The sequence below is a fragment of the Astyanax mexicanus genome, chromosome 2, assembly GCF_023375975.1.
Source record: "Astyanax mexicanus isolate ESR-SI-001 chromosome 2, AstMex3_surface, whole genome shotgun sequence".
NCBI classification, from domain to species: domain Eukaryota; kingdom Metazoa; phylum Chordata; class Actinopteri; order Characiformes; family Acestrorhamphidae; genus Astyanax; species Astyanax mexicanus.
This window is the reverse complement of record NC_064409.1, coordinates 23,742,825-23,756,330: the sequence shown is the minus strand read 5'-3', so window position 1 is coordinate 23,756,330 and position 13,506 is coordinate 23,742,825. Positions and strand designations below refer to the sequence as shown.

Genomic DNA, 13,506 nt, shown 5'->3' with positions numbered 1-13,506 from the left:
GCCCAAAGAGGAGCGTTGGTGGGAAAAATTAAATCTCTGAGAAATTCGATTTTCATAAAAACACATTGTCCTTAAGTGTAAACTCGTATTAATCGATAAAATCCAGCTTTACCACCGAGCTTAAAATGATTTATTAGTGAAACATTTTCTAAAATGTTACAGTCAACATTCTTGGAGTGTTTAGTCTGTCAAGTTTTCTGGATGTTCTTAGAGTAAAATTTTGATAACGTCATTGCAACATTACTGGTGTCAATGCTTTAATTTTTAGATTTGAGAATGTTAGATTATTATATTATTTCGTCGAGCTGGGAACGTTTGTGTGAAAAACATTCTAAAAACATTGCTGTGCAAACCATTATTACATCACAGGTTTTTAGAACGTTCCTGGAATACTATTTCTGTGATATTACAGTCTAACATTCTTGGAAACGTTTCAAAAGGTTGCCAAACATTCCAAAAACTTTCTCTATTAGCTGGGCCCAAATATGTTGCAGCTCGGCCTGTAGAGCCTGGTCTACACTAGTAGGCTGTTAAAGCTGTCATTCCAGCTGGTGATAAATTAGTGATAAATCTGGAGACCAGGCAGGAAAAGAAAGTGTTGTAATCTGGTGGAGACATTCCTAGAAAACCCTTACTGTGTGTGGGTTAATTAATTAATTATCCTGCTGTAAAATGCCAGTAGGAGGTTCTACCATGATAGGCAGCAACACATGTGTCTGCAGGATGTTCTGCACATATCACTGAGCTGCTAGTGTCCCTAATATCACTACTAGGAGTGACTGACTGTTGTATACAATGCTCCCCAGATCATCACACCAGCAGTTGGGGCAGTGGCTGGCTGACAGAAGGCTGAGATGGTGGGAGTGTTTTGAGGTGTAGTTTTTTTATGAAGCAGAAGTAACTGAGTTCACTGGAACTCCTCCAAGAGTACAAGTGTGTGTGTGTGTGTGTGTGTGTGATTGTCAATATCCTGCAGGGTCTTTCAGAAGTCAAACTGTAGTTTGTGCGCGTCTTTTGTTGATGTTCTGGTTTGTTTGCTGAGTTGTGAACGTGCAGACTCTTGATAATGCACTTCTTGGTGAATACTGCACTGTTTGAATATTCATTCATTATAGAAATATGTGCGTCAGCAGCTGGGAATTTGTGAGTGAGTGTGAGTTGCTTTGTATCTGAAGGCCATGAGCAAGGTTTTTTGTCTGTGTGTGTATATGTGTGTGTGTGTGTGTATTCTGTTGCAGAAGCCTGCTCACCTGTGTTCTCCTGAATCATCTGTTATCTCTCAGATGACACATGATAGCACTTAGCTTATCTTGTCCACATACTACAAGGTCATCATTGAGTGACCACAACTGACATTACCTATTCCAGGTCATCATGCAGGGACCTCAGGGTTGCACTGAGTAATATATACACTCGCTGGCCACTTTATTAGAAACACCTCCAAACGTAATGGAACAATATTTCAGAGCAATCCATTTTTTTTGCTCTAGATTGAAAACATTTGGTTTTAACTTTAATAAATGAATATGAAACAATATATCAGTATCAGTATCAATATTTCTGTATTTATTTCCATTTATTTCCCTACTTATTTTATTTACATCTGAATCTGATACAGAGTTCAGAAGGCAGCACCTTTTGTCTGAACCCACACACAGTGGCTTGCAAAAGTATTCATACCCCTTGAACTTTTTTCACATTTTGTCAGCTTACAACCACAAACTTAAATGTATTTTATAGAGATTTTAAGTGATAAACCAACACAAGTAGCACATAATTGTGAAGTGAAATGAAAATGATACATGATACATGTTTTCAAAATGTTTATAAAATAAAAATCTGAAAAGTTTGATGTGCAAAATTATTCAGTACTCCCTTGAAAACCCTAATAAACTCCAGTGCAGTCAATTGCCTTCAGAAGCAACTGAATAAATTAATAAAGTGCAGCTGAAGTGCAGTGATTTAGTCTCGGTATAAATACAGCTCTTCTGTATCGATCTCAGTGGTTTGTTAAAGAACACTAGTGAACAAACAACATCATGAAGACCAGAGAACTCACCAGACAGATCAGAGATAAAATTGTGGAGAAGTTTAATGCAGGGTTAGGTTATAAAAAACATATCTCAAGCTTTAAGCATCCTAAAGAGCACTGTTTAATTGATCATCCTACCAAGAAATGGCCATTCACCAAAAACTGACAGATAGAGCAAGGACTGCACTGTCCAGAGAAGCAGCCAAGAGGCCAATGGTCACTCTGGAGGAGCTGCAGAGAAATCCAACTCAAATGGGAGAATCTGTCGACAGGACAACTATAAGTCATGCACTCCACAATCTGGCCTTTAAGGAAGAGTGGCAAGAAGAAAACCACTGTTGAAAGAAAGACATAAGACGTGCTGTTTGTACAGCAAACATGTGGAAAAAGGTGCTGTGGTCAGATGAGACCAAAGTTGAACTTTTTGGCCTAAATACAAAGTGCTTTGTGTGGCTGAAAAGTAAACAGCTCATCATCCTGAACACACCATCCCCAAAGTGAAACAAGGGGGTGGCAGCATCATGCTGTGGTTGTAAGGTGACAAAATGTGGAAAAGTTTAAGGGGTATGAATACTTTTGCAAGCCACTGTATTTTTCTTATGAGCAAAAGTATTGGACCAGATAAACTTAAAACAGGAGAAAATAAATAAGAAGCTATGCAGGTACAAATCATGACACTACCTCCACTGCGTTTCACAGATGAGCTGGTATGGTAAAGATTGGTAAAGATTAATCTTTGTCTCATTAGCGCATAGTCAGTCCATAGGATTTTCTCCTTACTTCCAGCCTGGCCTTTGCTTTTCAGCTTTGTGTTGTTCATCTTCTGGTAAAGCCTCTCAGAGCAATATAAATGCTTGGGAATTGAAAATTGACGAAAAATAAAGGCTCCATAATAATAAATTGACCAATAGAAATTCTCCAAAATGATGAATTGACCAAAAAAGATTAAGTGCTCAAAATAATGGATCAATATAAATGCTCCAAAATGATGATGAATGTTCCAATACAAATACAAGAACATGATAAATGGCCAAATGGAAATGCTCCAATATGATGGACAGACTAATTTAAATGCTTCAAAATGAGAAATACACAAATAGATGAGTCACCAAAAAAAAAAAAAAAACGGCTAAAATGATGGACCAGTAGAAATTTTCAGAAATAAAAATTAAACCAATAAAAATACTGAACGAACCAATAAAAACCCTTCAAAATGATAAACAGATCAACTGAAATGCTTTCAAATGATAATCAGACAAATTGAAATGCTCCAAAATGATCAAATGCCCAATTGCAATGCTCCAACATGATGCAAGAGCCAATACCAATGCTCCAATATGACACATACTATTTTAAATGCTCCAAATGGAGCAAGTACTTCCAAGATTTATGAACAATAGACCAATATAAATGTTAAAAAGTAATGACTTCAACATTTAACTTTTTTATTTTCTCCTTGTGTGTAAAAGTCTTTGATCCTACAGTGTGGGGACAGGTGAACTGAGTTCAGGTGCAGTGCAGTGTTCACACCTGTCAGAATAATCTGGATTAAATCAGAAGGTCGGGGTCTAGATGTCCTTGCCAGTGGCTGGAATGGAGATCATATAGTCCCAGCTGAGCTCTTCTGTCCCTGGATCAGTCCTGTCTGCTGTCCTGCAGTTCCAGTAGAGGCCTACAGGGGGGGCTGAGCGACCTGCTAATAACCCAGAGAGAGAGAGAGAGAGAGAGAGAGCTCTTTGTGATAGGTCCCCACTGTCAAAGCTCATTTCTTCTCCTAATGCTCTCTCTCTCTCTCTCTCTCTCTCTCTCTCTCCCTTGCTCTCCCTGTGTGTGTGTGTGTGTGTATCTGCAGCAGGCAGAGAGAGAGTGTGTGTGTGTGTGTGTATGTGTGAGAACGCTGGGACTGATTGGACGCTGCTGTAGGAGACCTGCTCCCTGTGGCTTTATACCTGTGGATAACTGGATAACACACACACACACACACACACACATGCAAACACACACACGTACACCCACACATGTGCACACACACACACACACACACACGGGTACATTGGAAAACACACACACATGCATGCAAGCGAGTGTCGCCTGCAGTGGAGCTGAGCAGAAGAGGTGCCTTCATACAGCGTCCTGTAAGTCTCCTCTGAGCGTGTGTGTGTGTGTGTGATTCATGACTTCATCAGGGATGCTCTACACACAGCTGTGTGTGTGTGTGTATGTGTCTCATTCACGTCCTTATGAAGGATGCTCCACACGCATGATGCTACAGTGTGTGTGTGTGTGTGTGTGCTTTGATTCATAATTAATTGTATTAGGACCCTGAGCGCATGTGTGTGTTTTTGTACATATGTGTATATTTATTTACATGGAGCTCTGTGAACAACACCTTGAGGCGTGTGTGTCTGTGTGTGAGAAAGTGTGTGTGTGTGTGTGTGTGTGTGTGTGTGTGTGTGTGAGAGAGTATGCGTGCATGGCTTCTTAAAAGTAGGTTATTCTGGAAGCAGCCGGATTCCTCTTATACACACCATCACCTCTGCTAATGTGTGTGTGTGTGTGTGTGTGTGTGTGCGTGTGTGCATGTGTGTGATATGATTTCTGTAAGCTGCTGTGTGTGTGTGTGTGTGTCTCTATATGGACAAAAGTGATTTAATTGTATTAAATAGTTTATTCAGCTTTTGTTGGAGTAACTGTCTCTACTGTCCAGAGAAGACTTTCTACTGGATTCTAAATCATTGCTGTGAGGATTTGATTGAATTCAGCAACAGGACTAGGTGGAGCTAGACCACTTCCGTCTCCCTCTTCTCTCTCGTTTCTCAGGCTTCTTGTCTTCTTTTGTCCCGTCATTTGTCTCTCTCATACCTCACACTTTGTCTCAACTCATCTCTCCCTTATCGTATATCGTGTATCTCTTTTCAGTCATGTCTCATCTCTGTTGTCTTACTTCTCGTCTCTCGTCTCCCACATTTCGCCTCTCTCATTTCTCACATCCCATCTGTCACTCCTCGTCTCTCTTGTCTCTCTCATCTTAGCTCTTGCTTCTCATGTCTCATCTCTCTCATATCCCTCATGCTTTGTCTCAACTCATCTCTCCCTTGTCGTATATCTCTTTTCGGTCATGTCTCATCTCAGTTGTCTCACATATCGTGTCTCGTCTCCCACATTTCGCCTCTCTCATTTCTCACCTCCCATCTGTCACTCCTCGTCTCTCTTGTCTCTCTCATCTTAGCTCTTGCTTCTCATGTCTCATCTCTCTCTCATCTCTCATACTTTGTCTCAACTCATCTCTCCCTTGTTAATTATCTCTAGTCGCTCATGTCTCGTCTCAGTTGTCTCACATCTCGTCTCTCGTCTCCCACATTTCGCCATTTCGCCTCTCTCACCTCCCATTTTGTCTCTCTCATCTTAGCTCTTGCTTCTCATGTCTCATCCCCTCTCTCATCCCTCACGCTTTGTCTCAACTCATCTCTCACTTGTTAATTGTCTCTAGTTGCTCATGTCTCGTCTCAGTTGTCTCACATCTCGTGTCTTGTCTCACACAATTCGCCTCTCTCATTTCTCACCTCCCATCTGTCACTCCTCGTCTCTCTTCTCTCTCTCATCTTAGCTCTTGCTCCTCATCTCTCATCTCTCTCTCATCCCTCACACTTTGTCTCAACTCATCTCTCCCTTGTTAATTATCTCTAGTCGCTCATGTTTCGTCTCAGTTGTCTCATATAATCTCTCGTCTCCCACATTTCGCCATTTCGCCTCTCATTTCTCACATCCCATCTGTCACTTCTCATCTCTCACCTTAGCTCTTGCTTCTCATCTCTCCTTGTTATTTATCTCTAGTCGCTCATGTCTCGTCTCAGTTGTCACACATCTCGTCTCTCGTCTCCCATCATTTCACCTCTCATTTCTCACCTCCCATCTGTCACTTCTCATCTCTCTTGTCGCTCTCATCTTAGCTCTTGCTTCTCATGTCTCATTTCTCTCATCCCTCACGCTTTGTCTCAACTCATCTCTCATTTGTTGTATATCTCTCCTCGCTTATGTCTCATCTCTGTTGTCTCACCTCTCTTCTCTTGTCTCTCTTGTTTCTCACAACCAATCTCTCACTTCTCATCTCTCTCTCTCTCTCATCTCTTATGTTCCATGTCTCTTCTCTCTCTCGACTCTCTCTCTGCTCACCTCGTCTCTCCTTTATTTCTCTCCAATCTCTTAAATTTTGTCCCATTTTTTCTCTTGTCTCTTTCAATTGATCATTCTCATCTCTTCTCACTCTTGTCTTACGTCTCATCTCTCTATCACCTCTCTTGTTTAATGTGTGAACTCTTTTTTTGTCTTTCACATTACGTCTCTATTCTCTCATATTATTTCTCTATTTCATCCTATTATTTCATCATATCTCATCCCTCTCTACTATCATGTCTTGTCTCTCTCTATAGTTTATAATGTTTTGCTTCTCAACTCTCTTGTTTATTGTACGTCTCATCTCTCATATATCATCTATCCCTCTCTTTCTCACTTATTTCTCTTCCATCTCTGTATTTTTTTGTTGTCTCGTCTCTCTGTCTATTATGACATTCTTTTCTCTCAATTTTCTTTTTATGTGTCTCTTCATTTTTAGCTTTCTCTCATGCCTCTGTGTTTTATATCTCAATCTCTCTTTCTCTCTTGGCCATCAACCTGTTTTTGCCTCTCTTTTTCTTGTCCCTCACCTGACTCTCTCTATCTCTCTCTCCCTCTCTTTTTGCTGACACTGCTCTTTCCAAAGAGGCCCCTCTTCATTCACCCAAGCCTCAGTGTGTGTAAGGGAGTGTGTATGAGAATGTGTGCACAGTGATAAAGATAAAATATGTCTATCATATCTAATAGCAGAGGTAATTAGTATGTATAATATGTAATAAGGCTTTATGGTGTGTGTGCACAGACCTCTGCAGTTATTCCTGCTGTGTTTATGTGTACTGTGCATAAGAAATGTATAAATATCCACCCCCACTATCAGACCTCACTCCAACTCCCATAATTCACCTGCTCCCACTATCAGACCTTACCACAACTCCCATAATTCACCTGCACCCACTATCAGACCTCACTATAACTCCCATAATTCACCTGCACCCACTATCAGACCTCACTCCAACTCCCATAATTCACCTGCTCCCACTATCAGACCTCACTCCAACTCCCATAATTCACCTGCACCCACTACTATCAGACCTCACTCCAACTCCCATAATTCACCTGCTCCCACTATCAGACTCACTCCAACTCCCATAATTCACCTGCTCCCACTATCAGAACTCACTCCAACTCCCATAATTCACCTGCACCCACTATCAGACCTCACTCCAACTCCCATAATTCACCTGCACCCACTATCAGACCACACTCCAACTCCCATAATTCACCTGCTCCCACTATCAGACCTCACTCCAACTCCCATAATTCACCTGCACCCACTATCAGACCTCACTCCAACTCCCATAATTCACCTGCACCCACTATCAGACCTCACTCCAACTCCCATAATTCACCTGCACCCACTATCAGACCTCACTCCAACTCCCATAATTCACCTGCACCCACTATCAGACCTCACTCCAACTCCCATAATTCACCTGCACCCACTACTATCAGACCTCACTTCAACTCCCATAATTCACCTGCACCAACTACCAGACCTCACTTCAACTCCCATAATTCACCTGCATCCACTATCAGACCTCACTCCAACTCCCATAATTCACCCGCACCCATAGGACATTTTTCAATTTTCTCTGCAATGTAACTTGGAATTAATGTGTAATAACTATTGGCCCATATGTATTACAGTATATGTAGTGACTACCACAAGTATTTAACTTTATTAAACATATTTTGATTCATCTAGATTACAAATTGATTTAGGATATTTTGTGCTGATTAATATTTATATAAAAAAATCAAACTTGAGCTTTTTTGTGACTGTAAGATTTCATGCTAAATCATCTCTAAGTATTCAGCTCCTGTACTGTGGGAGCTTCAGGTTTCCACAGATGAAAGGTTTTACTCTTACACTGACTCACCTGGCCTCTAACTGTGAATTATTAAAAAGTTCAACTTTTTGGATAAAAATCTCCTGTAATTCCAGCAGCTCTGGTCAGACTGCAGATCTGAAGGAGAGCTGGTAAAATGAAGACCAAAGAACTTTCCAAAGAGATTACAGATAAAGTTCTAGAAGGTTCCAAAATAATATTTAAGACTATGTTCACATAGCAGGTAAAAAGTAAAAGCAAAAATTAACTTTGATTTTCTCTCCAAATCCGTTTCACTCCTTTTTATGTAACTTATTTATACTGTCTGAACAGTTTATGCCCATAAACTAATGCTCATTCTAGACAAGTCCATCCCTAAAACCTTAACATCAGAGCAGGAAGGAGACCAATGGGGTCAACCACAGACTGTGTATAGCTGGACAGAGCATCGTCTCTCAAAAGTGAAGCCACCACAGGTCGGGAGCCCCCTGCTGTTCGGTTTCAGAAAGCTGTATAACCCCACCCATGCCCATAGGTTTCAATGGCAAAACAGACAAGTTTCAATCACGTTTCTTTCTAATATACTGTAATTCTACCTCCTTTATTTAAATGCAACAGCTAGTGTAACCTCTGCTTATACTGTCACATTTTATATCCTCACAGAATTCTTTTTAAAAAAGTTATTTAGCTCTATTCAAAAAAGGTGTGGTTATTGTGAAAGGGCTGGTTATGGGCGGGACCAATAACAGACCGTCAGCTCCGCTCTGCAGCTTTTGACCGCGAGGCAGCCCTGAGGGGCGGGGTTATTTAAATGAGTAGTCTGTCTCTCCACAGTCTTTCTCCCTCCTCTGGTCTCTATACTGCACAGACTCGGGTTTCAGGATTGCCAACATGGCGGAAGATTTTGGCTTCATTTTCATTGAATGAATGGCAATGGCGTCCATCTTTATTTACAGTCTCTGGGGTCAACAATCACTTTGGAGGAACTGTAAAGATCAGTGACTGAGAAGTTGCGTTAGGTAGTGATATGACTATATGGACAAATGTATTGGGATAGCTGTTAAGTTATTATTGTTTCTTCCTGCTTTTGGGCAGTAACAGTTCAGTTACTGTATTTTTTGCACTATAAGGCGCACTTAAAATCCTTTTGTTTTCCCAACAATTATCAGTGTGCCTTTACATACGTTTTTTTTTTTTTTTATGTATGAATTTTACTGGTCAGGTTGTAAGGATATATATAAAGCCACTCCACTGAAATTCAACTTTATACTGGAGTTTCAGTTTAGTTCTCAAGCAGTATTAGCATTAGCTGCTAACCACGCAAAGCGCTAGCTCTTTGGCTATCCAGAGGTGAGAATTATCGGCTTGTAGCCTGCTGCTAACCCCAGATACCACAGCTGGAGAAGCATTAGCATTAGCCGCTAACCACAGCGCTAGCTCTTTCCTCATTCAGAAGTGAGTATATTGGACTGTAGTCTGTGCGTTTATCATGTTAAAACAAGCTACGTGGGACGAACCGTTAGCTAATATCGCCCTGGCTTACCGAAACACTCATTGTAGTTCTGTTAGGATGTTTTAGCTGCTAATCTGCTGAATTTAGAAGGAAAACATGGCGACACCCCTGTTCCTACTACTAGTTACTACTTACTAGTGTCACATAAATTTGTCCTTATAATCAGGTTCGCCTTATGTATGAAAACAGACCAGAAAATAGACGTTTATTGATAGTGCGCCTTATAGTGCAAAAAAATGGTACATTTGTTGAACATTGCTTTGAGGATTGAATTGCATTCAGTAACAAAAGTGACAAAAATCATTCCAGAGAGCACAGTTCCACTGCTCTACAGCTCAATACTGGGAATTTTATACTCCTCTAGCCCACAGCTGGTATTAGGCATGGTGCCAATAGGATTATTATTATGATTATTATGATTATTAATCTGCTCTAAAAAATTCTATTCTAATGGTAATACTTTTCTTTTATCTATTTTATATGACTTCCTTCTTATTAAGCTGTACTGTATATATGTATTTTATTAATGTTGTCTATAAATAAATGAGATATTAAATCAGATGAAGTATTTTAACATATTGTTGTGTGTTGCCTGTGTTCCAGGAGGAGTTGTGGATAAGGATCTAAGACGCTACCTCAATCTCCGCTTTCAGAAAGGTTCTTTGGACCACGAGCTCCAGCAGATCATCCGCGACAATCTGTACCTCCGCACTATTCCCTGTGAGTACCTGCTCGACCCCCACTCTGCCGCCTGTTCCGATCTGCTGCGGAATTCTGCAGAATGAATATATGCAGAAGGATAATGCATATATGTATATAAATATTTGGATGGGTGAACAAACAAATGAAGTGGATTTTCATAGGTGTGTTGAATGTGCACAGAGGAATTGAATATACTCAGGGCACTGAGCATGCATATATGGACTGAATTTGCACAGGTGCATTGGACATAGACAGAGAAGAAATGTGCACATGACATTTGATATTAGTAGATAAACTGAATTGGCATAAAATTGGCTCAAAATATTGCAATGCACACAACATTATGGGTGACACACCAGAGTTCAAAAGAGGACAAATTGTTGGTGCACATCTTGCTGGCGCATCTGTGAACAAGACAGCGAGTCTTTGTGATGTATCAAGAGTCACGGTATCCAGGGTAATGTCAATACACCACCAAGAAGGACAAACCACATCCAACAGGATTAACTGTGGATGCAAGAGGAAGCTGTCTGAAAGGGATGTTCGGGTGCTAACCCGGATTGTATCCAAAAAACATAAAACCACGGCTGTTCAATTTCAGTTAAATATATCATATAGCAGATGAACACAGTGCTATTTGAGAAGTGAAATGAAGTTTATAGGATTTAAAGAAGCGTGCAATAAGTCTGTAAACAAAAATTGGGCAGCTGTATACATTTGGTCACCCCAACAGAAAAAAATGACTTCATTATTTAGTAGATCCTCCTTTTGCAGAAATAACAGCCTTTAAACGCTTCCTATAGCTTCCAATGAGAGTCTGGCTTCTGATTGAGTGTGTTTTTGATAATTCTTCTTTACAAAACATCTCCAGTTCAGTCAGGTTTGGGTTTGATGGTTTCCATGCGAAAACAGCCTGCTTTAAATCACACCACCGATTTTCAATAATATTCAGGTCTGGGGACTGAGATGATCATTCCAGAACTTTGTACTACTTTGTACTTTGTACACCTCTGCATGAAAGCTTTAGTAGATTTTGAGCAGTGTTTAGTGTTTAGGGTCGTTGTCTTGTTGAAGGATCCAGACCCTGTGCTTTAACTTCAGCTTTCTCACTGATTCTTGAACATTGTTCTCAAATATAAGCTAATATTGACTGGAATCCATGTGACCCTCAACTTTAACAAGATTCCCAGTACCTGCTCTGATCACACAGCCCCACAGCATGATGAACCACCACCAAATTTTACTCTGGGGAGCTTTAAGTGTTTGTCTTGAAATGCTGTGTTTCTTCTTCTCCATGTATACCGCCCTCCAAATAACTCAATTTCAGTTTCAGTAGTCAACAGCACCTCTATATCTGTCTATATGTACTTTAGCTTTAGCATACCACAAGTGACTCTGTTTGTGGCGTGTGCTCAGAAAAGGCTTCAGCATTTCTCTCCCATACAGCTTCTCCTTGTGTAAAGTGACATCATCTGCAGTAAGATAGTGATGTAGGTTTTTGGAGATGATCTGTGGGTTGACTATGACTGTTCTCACCATCCTTTTTCTCTGCTTATCTGAGATTTTTCTTGCTCTGCCACTTTAGGCCTTAACTAGAACTGTGCTTGTGGTTCTTCAATTTCCTCACTATGTTCCTCACAGTGGAAACTGACAGCTGAAATCTCTGAGATAGCTTTTTATATCCTTACCCTAAACAATGATGTTGAACAATCTTTGTTTTTAGGTCATTTAAGAGTTTTGTTTTGAGGCTCCCATGTTGCCGCTCTTCAGAGAAGATGCACAAAAGAGGAGAAAAACTTGCATTTGGCCACATTAACCCCTTCTCATAATTGAATTCACCTGTGTATATAGGTCAAGGGTCAATGAGCTTACCAAACACAGAGGGGGGATTGAATATACCCAGGTGCATTAAACATACATTGATATATTGAACAGAGATTGCTTGTTGGCACTTGACGTTTTAATAATGCCATATTGATATCAGCTGATGTCATAAACATTATATCAGTATGAGTATCTGTGACAGCAGTTCCGACACAGACGTCTGTCTGAAGATGAGCCACTGATTGAAGCTGTGGTGAGTCGCTGCCCCGAGGGGAAGGGTGGAGAACACAGAGATGGGGACTCTAGAGGGGTGGAGGGGGGGGGGGGGGGTCATTAGTGTGCAGCTAAGCTATGATTTCATTATACCAGAGAGAGAGAGAGAGAGAGAGATAACTTGCCCGGGAGAGAAGGAGGAGGACAGAAAGAGAAAAGAGAAAAATAGAGGGATACAGGGAGAGAGAGACAGTTGGTAACTGTATGTATCAGTTGCTGAGTCTTCTTCTATATTTCTTTTCCCTCTTTTCTTGTCTTTTTCTTGGCTTCTTGGCTTCGCTTCATTACTCATCCTATCTCATCTCATTTCTTCTCATCTCTTCTTTTATCTGTTTTGTCTTTTAGTTTCACTTTTCTTCTCTTTCCCTGTCCTTATCTTACCTTTTCTTCTTTAAGACTTTCTACCTTTTGTTCTTTTCTCTTCTCCTGTTTTTACTCATTTCTTCACGCTTCATTTTTTTTTGTCTATTCTCGTTTTTCTTCTCTTCTCTTCTCTTCTCTTCTCCTCTCTTCTCTTTTTGTTGTGTCACTTCACTTTTCTCTCATGCCTTCTCTTTTTCCTTTCCTTTTTTCTTACCTCTTTTCTTATATTCTTTTCTTTGTTCCTCTTCAAATTTCATTTTTTGTCATTCTCTTCTCTTCTCTTCTCTTCTCATCTCATTTTATCTCTTGTTGTTGCATCACTTCACCTTCACTCTGCTTTTTTCTTACCTCTTCTCTTCTCTTCTTGTCTCTTTGCTTCTGTTCTCTTCTCTCTTTTTCTGTATTTACGTTTTTTAGTTTCTCTCTGTGAGAATACGTTGTTTGGACAGTATGATGATAGCATCGACAGAGGTCTCCATGGCAACTGCTGTGTCTCCCTGTATGACGCCTTTCCCATCCCTTCATCTCTTTTTTTGTCTGTCCTTCATACTTCTATCCACATTCTCCCACCATCCCCATCCCTCCATCTCTTTTCCTCCATCCATTCATCCTTCATCCCTCTATACTTTTCCTTTACTCAGCCATTCATCAATCTGTTATTTCCTCATACAGAGAGGACAGACGGAGAAAGAAAGACAGAGAGAGAGAGAGTATAACAAATTGTAAATAATAATTTAGTTGTGTGGCACATACTTGCAGTCTCTCTCTCTCTCTCTCTCTCTCTCTCTCTCTATCTA

At 40.4% G+C, this 13,506-nt stretch overlaps 1 protein-coding gene across 12 annotated transcripts in view; it reads left to right on the top strand.

The window, feature by feature from the left end:
* Nucleotides 1-13,506, top strand: part of magi2a (membrane associated guanylate kinase, WW and PDZ domain containing 2a) — a 321,760-nt gene that overhangs the window by 81,435 nt on the left and 226,819 nt on the right. For 11 of the 12 annotated variants that reach the window (XM_022671571.2, XM_049473851.1, XM_049473850.1 and 8 more), the window contains exon 2: nucleotides 10,151-10,267. In XM_022671571.2, the coding sequence (XP_022527292.2) occupies nucleotides 10,151-10,267 (117 nt within the window). Of the gene's footprint in view, nucleotides 1-3,910; nucleotides 4,168-10,150; nucleotides 10,268-13,506 lie in introns of those variants that run through there. The other variant, XM_049473852.1, reaches the window with a different exon arrangement.